This window comes from Ranitomeya imitator, chromosome 4 (genome assembly GCF_032444005.1).
Source record: "Ranitomeya imitator isolate aRanImi1 chromosome 4, aRanImi1.pri, whole genome shotgun sequence".
Lineage (NCBI taxonomy): Eukaryota > Metazoa > Chordata > Amphibia > Anura > Dendrobatidae > Ranitomeya > Ranitomeya imitator.
This window is the reverse complement of record NC_091285.1, coordinates 314,573,180-314,593,045: the sequence shown is the minus strand read 5'-3', so window position 1 is coordinate 314,593,045 and position 19,866 is coordinate 314,573,180. Positions and strand designations below refer to the sequence as shown.

At 55.9% G+C, this 19,866-nt stretch overlaps 1 protein-coding gene across 1 annotated transcript in view; it reads right to left on the bottom strand.

The window, feature by feature from the left end:
- Nucleotides 1-16,852, bottom strand: part of LSM8 (LSM8 homolog, U6 small nuclear RNA associated) — a 46,327-nt gene extending 29,475 nt beyond the window's left edge. Inside the window, exon 1 of the mRNA XM_069764854.1 lies at nt 16,703-16,852. Coding sequence (XP_069620955.1) covers nt 16,703-16,733 — 31 coding nt within the window. The 5' untranslated portion in view covers nt 16,734-16,852. The remainder of the gene's footprint in view (nt 1-16,702) is intronic.
- Between the last annotated feature and the right edge of the window lie 3,014 nt (nt 16,853-19,866).

Genomic DNA, 19,866 nt, shown 5'->3' with positions numbered 1-19,866 from the left:
AAGCAGCGCTATGACTTCAGCTTAGGGGGTCACACCACTAACAAGCAGCGCTATGGCTCCAGCTTATGGGGTCACACCACTAACAAACAGCGCTATGGCTTCAGCTTAGGGGGTCGTAACACTAACAAGCAGCGCTATGGCTCCAGCTTACGGGGTCACACCACTTACAAGCAGCGCTATGGCTCCAGCTTACGGGGTCACACCACTAACAAGCAGCGCTATGGCTTCAGCTTAGGGGGTCACACCACTAACAAGCAGCGCTATGGCTCCAGCTTAGGGGGTCACACCACTAACAAGCAGCGCTATGGCTCCAGCTTATGGGGTCACACCACTAACAAACAGCGCTATGGCTCCAGCTTATGGGGGTCACACCACTAACAAACAGCGCTATGGCTCCAGCTTATGGGGGTCACACCACTAACAAGCAGCGCTATGGCTCCAGGGGGGGGTCACACCACTAACAAGCAGCGCTATGGCTTCAGCTTAGAAGGGTCACAACACTAACAAGCAGCGCTATGGCTCCAGGGGGGGGGGGGGGGAGTCACACCACTAACAAGCAGCGCTATGGCTCCAGCTTAGGGGGTCACACCACTAACAAGCAGCGTTATGGCTCCAGGGGGGGACACACCACTAACAAGCAGCGCTATGGCTTCAGCTTAGGGGGTCACAACACTAACAAGCAGCGCTATGGCTCCAGGGGGGGGGGGGGGTCACACCACTAACAAGCAGCGCTATGGCTCCAGCTTAGGGGGTCACACCACTAACAAGCAGCGCTATGGCTCCAGCTTAGGGGGTCAAACCACAAACAAGCAGAGCTATGGCTCCAGGGGGGGGGGGGGGTCACACCAATAACAAGCAGCGCTATGGCTCCAGCTTATGGGGGTCACACCACTAACAAGCAGCGCTATGGCTCCAGGGGGGGTCACACCACTAACAAGCAGCGCTATGGCTTCAGCTTAGGGGGTCGTAACACTAACAAGCAGCGCTATGGCTCCAGCTTAGGGGGTCACACCACTAACAAGCAGCGCTATGGCTCCAGCTTACGGGGTCACACCACTAACAAGCAGCGCTATGGATCCAGCTTAGGGGGTCACACCACTAACAAGCAGCGCTATGGCTCCAGCTTAGGGGGTCGCACCACTAACAAGCAGCGCTATGGCTCCAGCTTAGGGGGTCGCACCACTAACAAGCAGCGCTATGGCTCCAGCTTAGGGGGTCACACCACTAACAAGCAGCGCTATGGCTCCAGCTTAGGGGGTCGTAACACTAACAAGCAGCGCTATGGCTCCAGCTTATGGGGTCACACCACTAACAAGCAGCGCTATGGCTCCAGGGGGGGTCACACCACTAACAAGCAGCGCTATGGCTCCAGGGGGGGGGGGGTCACACCACTAACAAGCAGCGCTATGGCTCCAGGGGGGGTCACACCACTAACAAGCAGCGCTATGGCTCCAGGGGGGGTCACACCACTAACAAGCAGCGCTATGGCTCCAGGGGGGGTCACACCACTAACAAGCAGCGCTATGGCTCCAGCTTAGGGGGTCACACCACTAACAAGCAGCGCTATGGCTCCAGGGGGGGTCACACCACTAACAAGCAGCGCTATGGCTCCAGCTTAGGGGGTCACACCACTAACAAGCAGCGCTATGGCTCCAGCTTAGGGGGTCGTAACACTAACAAGAAGCGCTATGGCTCCAGCTTATGGGGTCACACCACTAACAAGCAGCGCTATGGCTCCAGGGGGGGTCACACCACTAACAAGCAGCGCTATGGCTTCAGCTTAGGGGGTCACAACACTAACAAGCAGCGCTATGGCTCCAGGGGGGGGGGGGGTCACACCACTAACAAGCAGCGCTATGGCTCCAGCTTAGGGGGTCACACCACTAACAAGCAGCGCTATGGCTCCAGCTTAGGGGGTCAAACCACAAACAAGCAGCGCTATGGCTCCAGGGGGGGGATGTCACACCAATAACAAGCAGCGCTATGGCTCCAGCTTATGGGGGTCACACCACTAACAAGCAGCGCTATGGCTCCAGGGGGGGGTCACACCACTAACAAGCAGCGCTATGGCTTCAGCTTAGGGGGTCGTAACACTAACAAGCAGCGCTATGGCTCCAGCTTAGGGGGTCACACCACTAACAAGCAGCGCTATGGCTCCAGCTTACGGGGTCACACCACTTACAAGCAGCGCTATGGCTCCAGCTTACGGGGTCACACCACTAACAAGCAGCGCTATGGCTCCAGGGGGGGTCACACCACTAACAAGCAGCGCTATGGCTCCAGCTTAGGTGGTCGCACCACTAACAAGCAGCGCTATGGCTCCAGCTTAGGGGGTCGCACCACTAACAAGCAGCGCTATGGCTCCAGCTTACGGGGTCACACCACTAACAAGCAGCGCTATGGCTCCAGGGGGGGTCACACCACTAACAAGCAGCGCTATGGCTCCAGCTTATGGGGTCACACCACTAACAAGCAGCGCTATGGCTCCAGCTTACGGGGTCACACCACTAACAAGCAGCGCTATGGCTTCGGCTTAGGGGGGTCGTAACACTAACAAGCAGCGCTATGGCTCCAGCTTAGGGGGTCACACCACAAACAAGCAGCGCTATGGCTTCGGCTTAGGGGGTCGTAACACTAACAAGCAGCGCTATGGCTCCAGCTTACGGGGTCACACCACTTACAAGCAGCGCTATGGCTCCAGCTTAGGGGGTCACACCACTAACAAGCAGCGCTATGGCTCCAGCTTACGGGGTCACACCACTTACAAGCAGCGCTATGGCTCCAGCTTATGGGGTCACACCACTAACAAGCAGCGCTATGGCTCCAGGGGGGGGTCACACCACTAACAAGCAGCGCTATGGCTCCAGGGGGGGGTCACACCACTAACAAGCAGAACTATGGCTCCAGCTTAGGGGGTCGTAACACTAACAAGCAGCGCTATGGCTCCAGCTTATGGGGTCACACCACTAACAAGCAGCGCTATGTCTCCAGGGGGGGGGGGTCACACCACTAACAAGCAGCGCTATGGCTCCAGCTTAGGGGGTCACACCACTAACAAGCAGCGCTATGGCTTCAGCTTAGGGGGTCACACCACTAACAAGCAGCGCTATGGCTTCAGCTTAGGGGGTCGCACCACTAACAAGCAGCGCTATGGCTTCAGCTTAGGGGGTCGTAACACTAACAAGCAGCGCTATGGCTCCAGCTTAGGGGGGGTCAAACCACAAACAAGCAGCGCTATGGCTCCAGGGGGGGTCACACCACTAACAAGCAGCGCTATGGCTTCAGCTTAGGGGGTCGTAACACTAACAAGCAGCGCTATGGCTCCAGCTTAGGGGGTCAAACCACTTACAAGCAGCGCTATGGCTTCGGCTTAGGGGGGTCGTAACACTAACAAGCAGCGCTATGGCTCCAGCTTAGGGGGTCAAACCACTTACAAGCAGCGCTATGGCTCCAGCTTACGGGGTCACACCACTTACAAGCAGCGCTATGGCTCCAGCTTACGGGGTCACACCACTTACAAGCAGCTATGGCTCCAGCTTAGGGGGGTCACACCACTAACAAGCAGCGCTATGGCTCCAGGGGGGGGGGGTCACACCACTTACAAGCAGCGCTATGGCTCCAGCTTAGGGGGTCACACCACTAACAAGCAGCGCTATGGCTCCAGCTTATGGGGTCACACCACTAACAAGCAGCGCTATGGCTCCAGGGGGGGTCACACCACTAACAAGCAGCGCTATGGCTCCAGGGGGGGGTCACACCACTAACAAGCAGCGCTATGGCTCCAGGGGGGGGTCACACCACTAACAAGCAGCGCTATGGCTCCGGGGGGGGTCACACCACTAACAAGCAGCGCTATGGCTCCAGGGGGGGTCACAACACTAACAAGCAGCGCTATGGCTTCAGCTTAGGGGGTCGTAACACTAACAAGCAGCGCTATGGCTCCAGCTTATGGGGTCACACCACTAACAAGCAGCACTATGGCTCCAGGGGAAGGGGGGGTCACACCACTAACAAGCAGCGCTATGGCTTCAGCTTAGGGGGTCACAACACTAACAAGCAGCGCTATGGCTCCAGCTTATGGGGTCACACCACTAACAAGCAGCACTATGGCTCCAGGGGAAGGGGGGGTCACACCACTAACAAGCAGCGCTATGGCTTCAGCTTAGGGGGTCACAACACTAACAAGCAGCGCTATGGCTCCAGCTTAGGGGGTCACACCACTAACAAGCAGCGCTATGACTTCAGCTTAGGGGGTCGTAACACTAACAAGCAGCGCTATGGCTCCAGCTTAGGGGGTCAAACCACTAACAAGCAGCGCTATGGCTCCAGCTTACGGGGTCACACCACTAACAAGCAGCGCTATGGCTCCAGGGGGGGGTCACACCACTAACAAGCAGCGCTATGGCTTCAGCTTATGGGGTCACACCACTAACAAGCAGCGCTATGGCTCCAGGGGGGGTCACACCACTAACAAGCAGCGCTATGGCTTCAGCTTAGGGGGTCGTAACACTAACAAGCAGCGCTATGGCTCCAGCTTAGGGGGTCACACCACTAACAAGCAGCGCTATGGCTCCAGCTTACGGGGTCACACCACTAACAAGCAGCGCTATGGCTCCAGGGGGGGTCACACCACTAACAAGCAGCGCTATGGCTTCAGCTTAGGGGGTCACACCACTAACAAGCAGCGCTATGGCTTCAGCTTAGGGGGTCACACCACTAACAAGCAGCGCTATGGCTCCAGGGGGGGGTCACACCACTAACAAGCAGCGCTATGGCTTCAGCTTAGGGGGTCACACCACTAACAAGCAGCGCTATGGCTCCAGCTTAGGGGGTCACACCACTAACAAGCAGCGCTATGGCTCCAGCTTACGGGGTCACACCACTAACAAGCAGCGCTATGACTTCAGCTTAGGGGGTCACACCACTAACAAGCAGCGCTATGGCTTCAGCTTAGGGGGTCACACCACTAACAAGCAGCGCTATGACTTCAGCTTAGGGGGTCGCACCACTAACAAGCAGCGCTATGACTTCAGCTTAGGGGGTCACACCACTAACAAGCAGCGCTATGACTTCAGCTTAGGGGGTCACACCACTAACAAGCAGCGCTATGACTTCAGCTTAGGGGGTCACACCACTAACAAGCAGCGCTATGGCTCCAGCTTATGGGGTCACACCACTAACAAGCAGCGCTATGACTTCAGCTTAGGGGGTCGCACCACTAACAAGCAGCGCTATGGCTCCAGCTTATGGGGTCACACCACTAACAAGCAGCGCTATGGCTTCAGCTTAGGGGGTCGTAACACTAACAAGCAGCGCTATGGCTCCAGCTTAGGGGGTCAAACCACAAACAAGCAGCGCTATGGCTTCGGCTTAGGGGGTCACACCACTTACAAGCAGCGCTATGGCTCCAGCTTACGGGGTCACACCACTTACAAGCAGCGCTATGGCTCCAGCTTATGGGGTCACACCACTAACAAGCAGCGCTATGGCTCCAGGGGGGGGTCACACCACTAACAAGCAGCGCTATGGCTCCAGGGGGGGTCACACCACTAACAAGCAGCGCTATGGCTCCAGGGGGGGGTCACACCACTAACAAGCAGCGCTATGGCTTCAGCTTAGGGGATCACACCACTAACAAGCAGCGCTATGGCTCCAGCTTAGGGGGTCGTAACACTAACAAGCAGCGCTATGGCTCCAGCTTATGGGGTCACACCACTAACAAGCAGCGCTATGGCTCAAGGGGGGGGTCACACCACTAACAAGCAGCGCTATGGCTCCAGCTTAGGGGGTCACGCCACTAACAAGCAGCGCTATGGCTTCAGCTTAGGGGGTCGCACCACTAACAAGCAGCGCTATGGCTTCAGCTTAGGGGGTCGCACCACTAACAAGCAGCGCTATGGCTCCAGCTTATGGGGTCACACCACTAACAAGCAGCGCTATGGCTCCAGGGGGGGTCACACCACTAACAAGCAGCGCTATGGCTTCAGCTTAGGGGGTCGTAACACTAACAAGCAGCGCTATGGCTCCAGCTTACGGGGTCACACCACTTACAAGCAGCGCTATGGCTCCAGCTTACGGGGTCACACCACTAACAAGCAGCGCTATGGCTCCAGGGGGGGGGTCACACCACTAACAAGCAGCGCTATGGCTTCAGCTTAGGGGGTCACACCACTAACAAGCAGCGCTATGGCTCCAGCTTAGGGGGTCACACCACTAACAAGCAGCGCTATGACTTCAGCTTAGGGGGTCACACCACTAACAAGCAGCGCTATGGCTCCAGCTTATGGGGTCACACCACTAACAAACAGCGCTATGGCTTCAGCTTAGGGGGTCTTAACACTAACAAGCAGCGCTATGGCTCCAGCTTACGGGGTCACACCACTTACAAGCAGCGCTATGGCTCCAGCTTACGGGGTCACACCACTAACAAGCAGCGCTATGGCTTCAGCTTAGGGGGTCACACCACTAACAAGCAGCGCTATGGCTCCAGCTTAGGGGGTCACACCACTAACAAGCAGCGCTATGGCTCCAGCTTATGGGGTCACACCACTAACAAACAGCGCTATGGCTCCAGCTTATGGGGGTCACACCACTAACAAACAGCGCTATGGCTCCAGCTTATGGGGGTCACACCACTAACAAGCAGCGCTATGGCTCCAGGGGGGGGTCACACCACTAACAAGCAGCGCTATGGCTTCAGCTTAGAAGGGTCACAACACTAACAAGCAGCGCTATGGCTCCAGGGGGGGGGGGGGGGGGGGGGGGAGTCACACCACTAACAAGCAGCGCTATGGCTCCAGCTTAGGGGGTCACACCACTAACAAGCAGCGTTATGGCTCCAGGGGGGGTCACACCACTAACAAGCAGCGCTATGGCTTCAGCTTAGGGGGTCACAACACTAACAAGCAGCGCTATGGCTCCAGGGGGGGGGGGGTCACACCACTAACAAGCAGCGCTATGGCTCCAGCTTAGGGGGTCACACCACTAACAAGCAGCGCTATGGCTCCAGCTTAGGGGGTCAAACCACAAACAAGCAGAGCTATGGCTCCGGGGGGGGGGGGTCACACCAATAACAAGCAGCGCTATGGCTCCAGCTTATGGGGGTCACACCACTAACAAGCAGCGCTATGGCTCCAGGGGGGGTCACACCACTAACAAGCAGCGCTATGGCTTCAGCTTAGGGGGTCGTAACACTAACAAGCAGCGCTATGGCTCCAGCTTAGGGGGTCACACCACTAACAAGCAGCGCTATGGCTCCAGCTTACGGGGTCACACCACTAACAAGCAGCGCTATGGCTCCAGCTTACGGGGTCACACCACTAACAAGCAGCGCTATGGCTCCAGGGGGGGTCACACCACTAACAAGCAGCGCTATGGCTTCAGCTTAGGGGGTCACACCACTAACAAGCAGTGCTATGGCTCCAGCTTAGGGGGTCACACCACTAACAAGCAGCGCTATGACTTCAGCTTAGGGGGTCGCACCACTAACAAGCAGCGCTATGGCTCCAGCTTATGGGGTCACACCACTAACAAGCAGCGCTATGGCTTCAGCTTAGGGGGTCACACCACTAACAAGCAGCGCTATGACTTCAGCTTAGGGGGTCGCACCACTAACAAGCAGCGCTATGGCTCCAGCTTAGGGGGTCAAACCACAAACAAGCAGCGCTATGGCTTCGGCTTAGGGGGTCGTAACACTAACAAGCAGCGCTATGGCTCCAGCTTACGGGGTCACACCACTTACAAGCAGCGCTATGGCTCCAGTGGGGGTCACACCACTAACAAGCAGAACTATGGCTCCAGCTTAGGGGGTCGTAACACTAACAAGCAGCGCTATGGCTCCAGCTTAGGGGGGTCAAACCACAAACAAGCAGCGCTATGGCTCCAGGGGGGGTCACACCACTAACAAGCAGCGCTATGGCTTCAGCTTAGGGGGTCGTAACACTAACAAGCAGCGCTATGGCTCCAGCTTAGGGGGTCAAACCACTTACAAGCAGCGCTATGGCTTCGGCTTAGGGGGGTCGTAACACTAACAAGCAGCGCTATGGCTCCAGCTTACGGGGTCACACCACTTACAAGCAGCGCTATGGCTCCAGCTTACGGGGTCACACCACTTACAAGCAGCTATGGCTCCAGCTTAGGGGGGTCACACCACTAACAAGCAGCGCTATGGCTCCAGGGGGGGGGGGGGGTCACACCACTTACAGGCAGCGCTATGGCTCCAGCTTAGGGGGTCACACCACTAACAAGCAGCGCTATGGCTCCAGCTTATGGGGTCACACCACTAACAAGCAGCGCTATGGCTCCAGGGGGGGTCACACCACTAACAAGCAGCGCTATGGCTCCAGGGGGGGGTCACACCACTAACAAGCAGCGCTATGGCTCCAGGGGGGGTCACAACACTTACAAGCAGCGCTATGGCTCCAGCTTATGGGGTCACACCACTAACAAGCAGCGCTATGACTTCAGCTTAGGGGGTCACACCACTAACAAGCAGCGCTATGGCTCCAGCTTATGGGGTCACACCACTAACAAACAGCGCTATGGCTTCAGCTTAGGAGGTCACACCACTAACAAGCAGCGCTATGGCTCCAGCTTACGGGGTCACACCACTAACAAGCAGCGCTATGGCTTCAGCTTAGGGGGTCACACCACTAACAAGCAGCGCTATGGCTCCAGCTTAGGGGTCACACCACTAACAAGCAGCGCTATGGCTCCAGCTTATGGGGTCACACCACTAACAAACAGCGCTATGGCTCCAGCTTAGGGGGTCACACCACTTACAAGCAGCGCTATGGCTCCAGCTTACGGGGTCACACCACTTACAAGCAGCGCTATGGCTCCAGCTTACGGGGTCACACCACTAACAAGCAGCGCTATGGCTCTAGGGGGGGTCACACCACTAACAAGCAGCGCTATGGCTTCAGCTTAGGGGGTCACACCACTAAAAAGCAGCGCTATGGCTCCAGCTTAGGGGGGGTCACACCACTAACAAGCAGCGCTATGGCTTCAGCTTAGGGGGTCACACCACTAACAAGCAGCGCTATGACTTCAGCTTAGGGGTCACACCACTAACAAGCAGCGCTATGGCTCCAGCTTATGGGGTCACACCACTAACAAACAGCGCTATGGCTCCAGCTTAGGGGGTCACACCACTTACAAGCAGCGCTATGGCTCCAGCTTACGGGGTCACACCACTTACAAGCAGCGCTATGGCTCCAGCTTACGGGGTCACACCACTAACAAGCAGCGCTATGGCTCTAGGGGGGGTCACACCACTAACAAGCAGCGCTATGGCTTCAGCTTAGGGGGTCACACCACTAAAAAGCAGCGCTATGGCTCCAGCTTAGGGGGGGTCACACCACTAACAAGCAGCGCTATGGCTCCAGGGGGGGGTCACACCACTTACAAGCAGCGCTATGGCTCCAGCTTAGGGGGTCACACCACTAACAAGCAGCGCTATGGCTCCAGCTTATGGGGTCACACCACTAACAAGCAGCGCTATGGCTCCAGGGGGGGTCACACCACTAACAAGCAGCGCTATGGCTCCAGGGGGGGGTCACACCACTAACAAGCAGCGCTATGGCTCCAGGGGGGGTCACACAACTTACAAGCAGCGCTATGGCTCCAGCTTATGGGGTCACACCACTAACAAGCAGCGCTATGGCTCCAGGGGGGGTCACACCACTAACAAGCAGCGCTATGGCTCCAGGGGGGGGTCACACCACTAACAAGCAGCGCTATGGCTCCAGGGGGGGGTCACACCACTAACAAGCAGCGCTATGGCTCCGGGGGGGGGTCACACCACTAACAAGCAGCGCTATGGCTCCAGGGGGGGTCACAACACTAACAAGCAGCGCTATGGCTTCAGCTTAGGGGGTCGTAACACTAACAAGCAGCGCTATGGCTCCAGCTTATGGGGTCACACCACTAACAAGCAGCGCTATGGCTCCAGGGGGGGGGGGGGGTCACACCACTAACAAGCAGCGCTATGGCTCCAGCTTAGGGGGTCACACCACTAACAAGCAGCGCTATGGCTTCAGCTTAGGGGGTCACACCACTAACAAGCAGCGCTATGACTTCAGCTTAGGGGGTCGTAACACTAACAAGCAGCGCTATGGCTTCAGCTTAGGGGGTCGTAACACTAACAAGCAGCGCTATGGCTCCAGCTTAGGGGGTCAAACCACTAACAAGCAGCGCTATGGCTCCAGCTTAGGGGGTCGTAACACTAACAAGCAGCGCTATGGCTCCAGCTTAGGGGGTCACACCACTAACAAGCAGCGCTATGGCTCCAGGGGGGGTCACACCACTAACAAGCAGCGCTATGGCTTCAGCTTATGGGGTCACACCACTAACAAGCAGCGCTATGGCTCCAGGGGGGGGTCACACCACTAACAAGCAGCGCTATGGCTTCAGCTTAGGGGGTCGTAACACTAACAAGCAGCGCTATGGCTCCAGCTTAGGGGGTCACACCACTAACAAGCAGCGCTATGGCTCCAGCTTAGGGGGTCACACCACTAACAAGCAGCACTATGGCTCCAGGGGGGTCACACCACTAACAAGCAGCGCTATGGCTTCAGCTTAGGGGGTCACACCACTAACAAGCAGCGCTATGGCTTCAGCTTAGGGGGTCACAACACTAACAAGCAGCGCTATGGCTCCAGGGGGGGGGTCACACCACTAACAAGCAGCGCTATGGCTTCAGCTTAGGGGGTCACACCACTAACAAGCAGCGCTATGGCTCCAGCTTAGGGGGTCACACCACTAACAAGCAGCGCTATGACTTCAGCTTAGGGGGTCACACCACTAACAAGCAGCGCTATGGCTTCAGCTTAGGGGGTCGTAACACTAACAAGCAGCGCTATGGCTCCAGCTTAGGGGGTCAAACCACAAACAAGCAGCGCTATGGCTTCGGCTTAGGGGGTCACACCACTAACAAGCAGCGCTATGGCTTCAGCTTAGGGGGTCGTAACACTAACAAGCAGCGCTATGGCTCCAGCTTAGGGGGTCAAACCACAAACAAGCAGCGCTATGGCTTCGGCTTAGGGGGTCGTAACACTAACAAGCAGCGCTATGGCTCCAGCTTACGGGGTCACACCACTTACAAGCAGCGCTATGGCTTCGGCTTAGGGGGTCACACCACTAACAAGCAGCGCTATGGCTCCAGCTTACGGGGTCACACCACTAACAAGCAGCGCTATGGCTCCAGGGGGGGGTCACACCACTAACAAGCAGCGCTATGGCTCCAGGGGGGGTCACACCACTAACAAGCAGCGCTATGGCTCCAGGGGGGGTCACACCACTAACAAGCAGCGCTATGGCTTCAGCTTAGGGGGTCACACCACTAACAAGCAGCGCTATGGCTCCAGCTTAGGGGGTCGTAACACTAACAAGCAGCGCTATGGCTCCAGCTTATGGGGTCACACCACTAACAAGCAGCGCTATGGCTCCAGGGGGGGGTCACACCACTAACAAGCAGCGCTATGGCTCCAGCTTAGGGGGTCACACCACTAACAAGCAGCGCTATGGCTTCAGCTTAGGGGGTCACACCACTAACAAGCAGCGCTATGACTTCAGCTTAGGGGGTCACACCACTAACAAGCAGCGCTATGGCTTCAGCTTAGGGGGTCGTAACACTAACAAGCAGCGCTATGGCTCCAGCTTAGGGGGTCAAACCACAAACAAGCAGCGCTATGGCTCCAGGGGGGGTCACACCACTAACAAGCAGCGCTATGGCTCCAGCTTATGGGGTCACACCACTAACAAGCAGCGCTATGGCTTCAGCTTAGGGGGTCGTAACACTAACAAGCAGCGCTATGGCTTCGGCTTAGGGGGTCGTAACGCTAACAAGCAGCGCTATGGCTCCAGCTTACGGGGTCACACCACTAACAAGCAGCGCTATGGCTTCAGCTTAGGGGGTCACACCACTAACAAGCAGCGCTATGACTTCAGCTTAGGGGGTCGTAACACTAACAAGCAGCGCTATGGCTCCAGCTTAGGGGGTCAAACCACTAACAAGCAGCGCTATGGCTCCAGGGGGGGTCACACCACTAACAAGCAGCGCTATGGCTTCAGCTTATGGGGTCACACCACTAACAAGCAGCGCTATGGCTCCAGGGGGGGGTCACACCACTAACAAGCAGCGCTATGGCTCCAGCTTAGGGGGGTCACACCACTAACAAGCAGCGCTATGGCTCCAGCTTACGGGGTCACACCACTAACAAGCAGCGCTATGGCTCCAGGGGGGGGTCACACCACTAACAAGCAGCGCTATGGCTTCAGCTTAGGGGGTCACACCACTAACAAGCAGCGCTATGGCTCCAGCTTACGGGGTCGTAACACTAACAAGCAGCGCTATGGCTCCAGCTTATGGGGTCACACCACTAACAAGCAGCGCTATGGCTCCAGGGGGGGGGTCACACCACTAACAAGCAGCGCTATGGCTTCAGCTTAGGGGGTCACACCACTAACAAGCAGCGCTATGACTTCAGCTTACGGGGGTCGCACCACTAACAAGCAGCGCTATGGCTCCAGCTTATGGGGTCACACCACTAACAAACAGCGCTATGGCTCCAGCTTATGGGGTCACACCACTAACAAACAGCGCTATGGCTCCAGCTTACGGGGTCACACCACTAACAAGCAGCGCTATGGCTCCAGGGGGGGTCACACCACTAACAAGCAGCGCTATGGCTTCAGCTTAGGGGGTCACACCACTAACAAGCAGCGCTATGGCTCCAGCTTAGGGGGTCACACCACTAACAAGCAGCGCTATGGCTTCAGCTTAGGGGGTCACACCACTAACAAGCAGCGCTATGGCTCCAGCTTACGGGGTCACACCACTAACAAGCAGCGCTATGGCTCCAGCTTAGGGGGTCACACCACTAACAAGCAGCGCTATGGCTTCAGCTTAGGTGGTCGCACCACTAACAAGCAGCGCTATGGCTCCAGGGGGGGTCACGCCACTAACAAGCAGCGCTATGGCTTCGGCTTAGGGGGTCGTAACACTAACAAGCAGCGCTATGGCTCCAGCTTAGGGGGGTCACACCACTAACAAGCAGCGCTATGGCTCCAGGGGGGGTCACGCCACTAACAAGCAGCGCTATGGCTTCAGCTTAGGGGGTCACACCACTAACAAGCAGCGCTATGGCTCCAGGGGGGGTCACACCACTAACAAGCAGCGCTATGGCTTCGGCTTAGGGGGTCGTAACACTAACAAGCAGCGCTATGGCTCCAGCTTAGGGGGGTCACACCACTAACAAGCAGCGCTATGGCTCCAGCTTAGGGGGGTCACACCACTTACAAGCAGCACTATGGCTCCAGCTTAGGGGGGGTCACACCACTAACAAGCAGCGCTATGGCTCCAGCTTATGGGGTCATACCACTAACAAGCAGCGCTATGGCTCCAGGGGGGGTCACACCACTAACAAGCAGCGCTATGGCTTCAGCTTAGGGGGTCGCACCACTAACAAGCAGCGCTATGGGTCCAGCTTAGGGGGGTCACACCACTAACAAGCAGCGCTATGGCTCCAGCTTAGGGGGGTCACACCACTTACAAGCAGCACTATGGCTCCAGCTTAGGGGGTCACACCACTAACAAGCAGTGCTATGGCTCCAGCTTATGGGGTCAGACCACTAACAAGCAGCGCTATGGCTCCAGGGGGGGTCACACCACTAACAAGCAGCGCTATGGCTCCAGCTTAGGGGGTCACACCACTAACAAGCAGCGCTATGGCTCCAGCTTACGGGGTCGCACCACTAACAAGCAGCGTTATGGCTCCAGCTTAGGGGGTCACACCACTAACAAGCAGCGCTATGGCTCCAGCTTAGGGGGTCACACCACTAACAAGCAGCGCTATGGCTCCAGCTTAGGGGGTCACACCACTAACAAGCAGCGTTATGGCTCCAGCTTAGGGGGTCACACCACTAACAAGCAGCGCTATGGCTCCAGCTAACGGGGTCACACCACTAACAAGCAGCGCTATGGCTCCAGCTTAGGGGGTCACACCACTAACAAGCAGCGCTATGGCTTCGGCTTAGGGGGTCGTAACGCTAACAAGCAGCGCTATGGCTTCAGCTTAGGGGGTCACACCACTAACAAGCAGCGCTATGACTTCAGCTTAGGGGGTCGTAACACTAACAAGCAGCGCTATGGCTCCAGCTTAGGGGGTCAAACCACTAACAAGCAGCGCTATGGCTCCAGGGGGGGTCACACCACTAACAAGCAGCGCTATGGCTTCAGCTTATGGGGTCACACCACTAACAAGCAGCGCTATGGCTCCAGGGGGGGGTCACACCACTAACAAGCAGCGCTATGGCTCCAGCTTAGGGGGGTCACACCACTAACAAGCAGCGCTATGGCTCCAGCTTACGGGGTCACACCACTAACAAGCAGCGCTATGGCTCCAGGGGGGGGTCACACCACTAACAAGCAGCGCTATGGCTTCAGCTTAGGGGGTCACACCACTAACAAGCAGCGCTATGGCTCCAGCTTACGGGGTCGTAACACTAACAAGCAGCGCTATGGCTCCAGCTTATGGGGTCACACCACTAACAAGCAGCGCTATGGCTCCAGGGGGGGGGTCACACCACTAACAAGCAGCGCTATGGCTTCAGCTTAGGGGGTCACACCACTAACAAGCAGCGCTATGACTTCAGCTTACGGGGGTCGCACCACTAACAAGCAGCGCTATGGCTCCAGCTTATGGGGTCACACCACTAACAAACAGCGCTATGGCTCCAGCTTACGGGGTCACACCACTAACAAACAGCGCTATGGCTCCAGCTTACGGGGTCACACCACTAACAAGCAGCGCTATGGCTCCAGGGGGGGTCACACCACTAACAAGCAGCGCTATGGCTTCAGCTTAGGGGGTCACACCACTAACAAGCAGCGCTATGGCTCCAGCTTAGGGGGTCACACCACTAACAAGCAGCGCTATGGCTCCAGCTTAGGGGGTCACACCACTAACAAGCAGCGCTATGGCTTCAGCTTAGGTGGTCGCACCACTAACAAGCAGCGCTATGGCTCCAGGGGGGTCACGCCACTAACAAGCAGCGCTATGGCTTCAGCTTAGGGGGTCACACCACTAACAAGCAGCGCTATGGCTCCAGGGGGGGTCACACCACTAACAAGCAGCGCTATGGCTTCGGCTTAGGGGGTCGTAACACTAACAAGCAGCGCTATGGCTCCAGCTTAGGGGGGTCACACCACTAACAAGCAGCGCTATGGCTCCAGGGGGGGTCACGCCACTAACAAGCAGCGCTATGGCTTCAGCTTAGGGGGTCACACCACTAACAAGCAGCGCTATGGCTTCGGCTTAGGGGGTCGTAACACTAACAAGCAGCGCTATGGCTCCAGGGGGGGTCACACCACTAACAAGCAGCGCTATGGCTTCGGCTTAGGGGGTCGTAACACTAACAAGCAGCGCTATGGCTCCAGCTTAGGGGGGTCACACCACTAACAAGCAGCGCTATGGCTCCAGCTTAGGGGGGTCACACCACTTACAAGCAGCACTATGGCTCCAGCTTAGGGGGGGTCACACCACTAACAAGCAGCGCTATGGCTCCAGCTTATGGGGTCATACCACTAACAAGCAGCGCTATGGCTCCAGGGGGGGTCACACCACTAACAAGCAGCGCTATGGCTTCAGCTTAGGGGGTCGCACCACTAACAAGCAGCGCTATGGGTCCAGCTTAGGGGGGTCACACCACTAACAAGCAGCGCTATGGCTCCAGCTTAGGGGGGTCACACCACTTACAAGCAGCACTATGGCTCCAGCTTAGGGGGTCACACCACTAACAAGCAGTGCTATGGCTCCAGCTTATGGGGTCAGACCACTAACAAGCAGCGCTATGGCTCCAGGGGGGGTCACACCACTAACAAGCAGCGCTATGGCTCCAGCTTAGGGGGTCACACCACTAACAAGCAGCGCTATGGCTCCAGCTTACGGGGTCGCACCACTAACAAGCAGCGTTATGGCTCCAGCTTAGGGGGTCACACCACTAACAAGCAGCGCTATGGCTCCAGCTTAGGGGGTCACACCACTAACAAGCAGCGCTATGGCTCCAGCTTAGGGGGTCACACCACTAACAAGCAGCGCTATGGCTCCAGCTTAGGGGGTCACACCACTAACAAGCAGCGCTATGGCTCCAGCTTAGGGGGTCACACCACTAACAAGCAGCGCTATGGCTCCAGCTTAGGGGGTCACACCACTAACAAGCAGCGCTATGGCTCCAGGTTTGGGGTTCGCACCACTAACAAGCAGCGCTATGGCTCCAGCTTAGGGGGTCGCACCACTAACAAGCAGCGCTATGGCTCCAGCTTAGGGGGTCGCACCACTAACAAGCAGCGCTATGGCTCCAGCTTAGGGGGTCGCACCACTAACAAGCAGCGCTATGGCTCCAGCTTAGGGGGTCGCACCACTAACAAGCAGCGCTATGGCTCCAGCTTAGGGGTCACACCACATAGCACAGCAGAGTATGCTCGGCCCATCAGGCCCCTGGATAAGGGTTTCTATTCACCTACAGCAAGCTTGGCTACACTTTCCTAACATCCAGAATGATGGCGTCTGCAGAGCGCATGCCCAGAACCAGTGCTGTGCAGAGAGCAAGAGAAGCCCACCGACAGAACACAGCCCAGCTACAACCATTATATTCACCAGCCCCGATAACCGGTCCGTATCCCCCCGCCGCCGCAGGATACGGTTGATATAATTCTCCAGTGCTGACGTCATCTCGCAGACCCTTCACGCAGACCGGAAAGTGGCGGCAGCTGCACGTTTTACCGTTGATTCCAAGGAGTCCGCCAGATGAAGAGCGTCACTCATACGTCATCACTCCGCGACCAAAATAAACCCCGCCTACCTCTGAGCACGTAGATCCCGCCCAATCCTCCCGAAAATTCCGTGCTGTCCCGGGAGGTGGCGCTATGTCCCGCGTCCAGTTGTAGTGGAGTTGCATGTGGCTGAGAGCATGTGACAGGACGTGGAGGACCCACTATAGAGGAGACACATGGGAACTGTCAGCGTGGAGGTGGCGCATGCCATCATACTGCACGTGGGGGCGATGCGGAGAGGTGTTATACTAGGGGATAACCAGTAGACGGCCATCTTACTGCTTGTAGGGGGCGAGCTAGAGCAGGGGCATCATACTGCACATAGAAGACGACACTGGAGGGCTTTCATACTGCACTTAGGGGATAACAGTGAAGGGGCACCATTCCACCCATAATGAGAGGCATCATACTGCACTAAGGGGATAACAGTGAAGGGGCACCATTCCACCCATAAGGAGAGGCATCATACTGCACTTAGGGGATAACAGTGAAGGGGCACCATTCTACCCATAATGAGAGGCATCATACTGCACTTAGGGGATAACAGTGAAGGGGCACCATTCCACCCATAAGGAGAGGCATCATACTGCACTTAGGGGATAACAGTGAAGGGGCACCATTCCACCCATAATGAGAGGCATCATACTGCACTAAGGGGATAACTGAAGGGGCACCATTCCACCCATAAGGAGAGGCATCATACTGCACTAAGGGGATAACAGTGAAGGGGCACCATTCCACCCATAATGAGAGGCATCATACTGCACTAAGGGGATAACAGTGAAGGGGCACCATTCCACCCATAAGGAGAGGCATCATACTGCACTTAGGGGATAACAGTGAAGGGGCACCATTCCACCCATAAGGAGAGGCATCATACTGCACTAAGGGGATAACAGTGAAGGGGCACCATTCCACCCATAAGGAGAGGCATCATACTGCACTTAGGGGATAACAGTGAAGGGGCACCATTCCACCCATAAGGAGAGGCATCATACTGCACTTAGGGGATAACAGTGAAGGGGCACCATTCCACCCATAATGAGAGGCATCATACTGCACTAAGGGGATAACAGTGAAGGGGCACCATTCCACCCATAAGGAGAGGCATCATACTGCACTTAGGGGATAACAGTGAAGGGGCACCATTCCACCCATAAGGAGAGGCATCATACTGCACTTAGGGGATAACAGTGAAGGGGCACCATTCTACCCATAATGAGAGGCATCATACTGCACTAAGGGGATAACAGTGAAGGGGCACCATTCCACCCATAAGGAGAGGCATCATACTGCACTTAGGGGATAACAGTGAAGGGGCACCATTCCACCCATAAGGAGAGGCATCATACTGCACTTAGGGGATAACAGTGAAGGGGGCACCATTCTACCCATAATGAGAGGCATCATACTGCACTAAGGGGATAACAGTGAAGGGGCACCATTCTACCCATAATGAGAGGCATCATACTGCACTTAGGGGATAACAGTGAAGGGGCACCATTCCACCCATAAGGAGAGGCATCATACTGCACTAAGGGGATAACAGTGAAGGGGCACCATTCCACCCATAATGAGAGGCATCATACTGCACTAAGGGGATAACAGTGAAGGGGCACCATTCCACCCATAAGGAGAGGCATCATACTGCACTAAGGGGATAACAGTGAAGGGGCACCATTCTACCCATAAGGAGAGGCATCATACTGCACTAAGGGGATAACAGTGAAGGGGCACCATTCCACCCATAAGGAGAGGCATCATACTGCACTAAGGGGATAACAGTGAAGGGGCACCATTCCACCCATAATGAGAGGCATCATACTGCACTAAGGGGATAACAGTGAAGGGGCACCATTCTACCCATAATGAGAGGCATCATACTGCACTAAGGGGATAACAGTGAAGGGGCACCATTCCACCCATAAGGAGAGGCATCATACTGCACTAAGGGGATAACAGTGAAGGGGCACCATTCCACCCATAAGGAGAGGCATCATACTGCACTAAGGGGATAACAGTGAAGGGGCACCATTCCACCCATAATGAGAGGCATCATACTGCACTAAGGGGATAACAGTGAAGGGGCACCATTCTACCCATAATGAGAGGCATCATACTGCACTAAGGGGATAACAGTGAAGGGGCACCATTCCACCCATAAGGAGAGGCATCATACTGCACTAAGGGGATAACTGAAGGGGCACCATTCCCCTTAAGGAGAGGCATCATACTGCACTAAGGGGATAACAGTGAAGGGGCACCATTCCACCCATAATGAGAGGCATCATACTGCACTAAGGGGATAACAGTGAAGGGGCACCATTCCACCCATAAGGAGAGGCATCATACTGCACTAAGGGGATAACAGTGAAGGGGCACCATTCCACCCATAAGGAGAGGCATCATACTGCACTAAGGGGATAACAGTGAAGGGGCACCATTCCACCCATAAGGAGAGGCATCATACTGCACTAAGGGGATAACAGTGAAGGGGCACCATTCCACCCATAAGGAGAGGCATCATACTGCACTAAGGGGATAACAGTGAAGGGGCACCATTCCACCCATAATGAGAGGCATCATACTGCACTAAGGGGTAACAGTGAAGGGCACCATTCTACCCATAATGAGAGGCATCATACTGCACTAAGGGGATAACAGTGAAGGGGCACCATTCCACCCATAATGAGAGGCATCATACTGCACTAAGGGGATAACAGTGAAGGGGCACCATTCCACCCATAAGGAGAGGCATCATACTGCACTAAGGGGATAACAGTGAAGGGGCACCATTCCACCCATAAGGAGAGGCATCATACTGCACTAAGGGGATAACAGTGAAGGGGCACCATTCCACCCATAATGAGAGGCATCATACTGCACTAAGGGGTAACAGTGAAGGGCACCATTCTACCCATAATGAGAGGCATCATACTGCACTAAGGGGATAACAGTGAAGGGGCACCATTCCACCCATAATGAGAGGCATCATACTGCACTAAGGGGATAACAGTGAAGGGGCACCATTC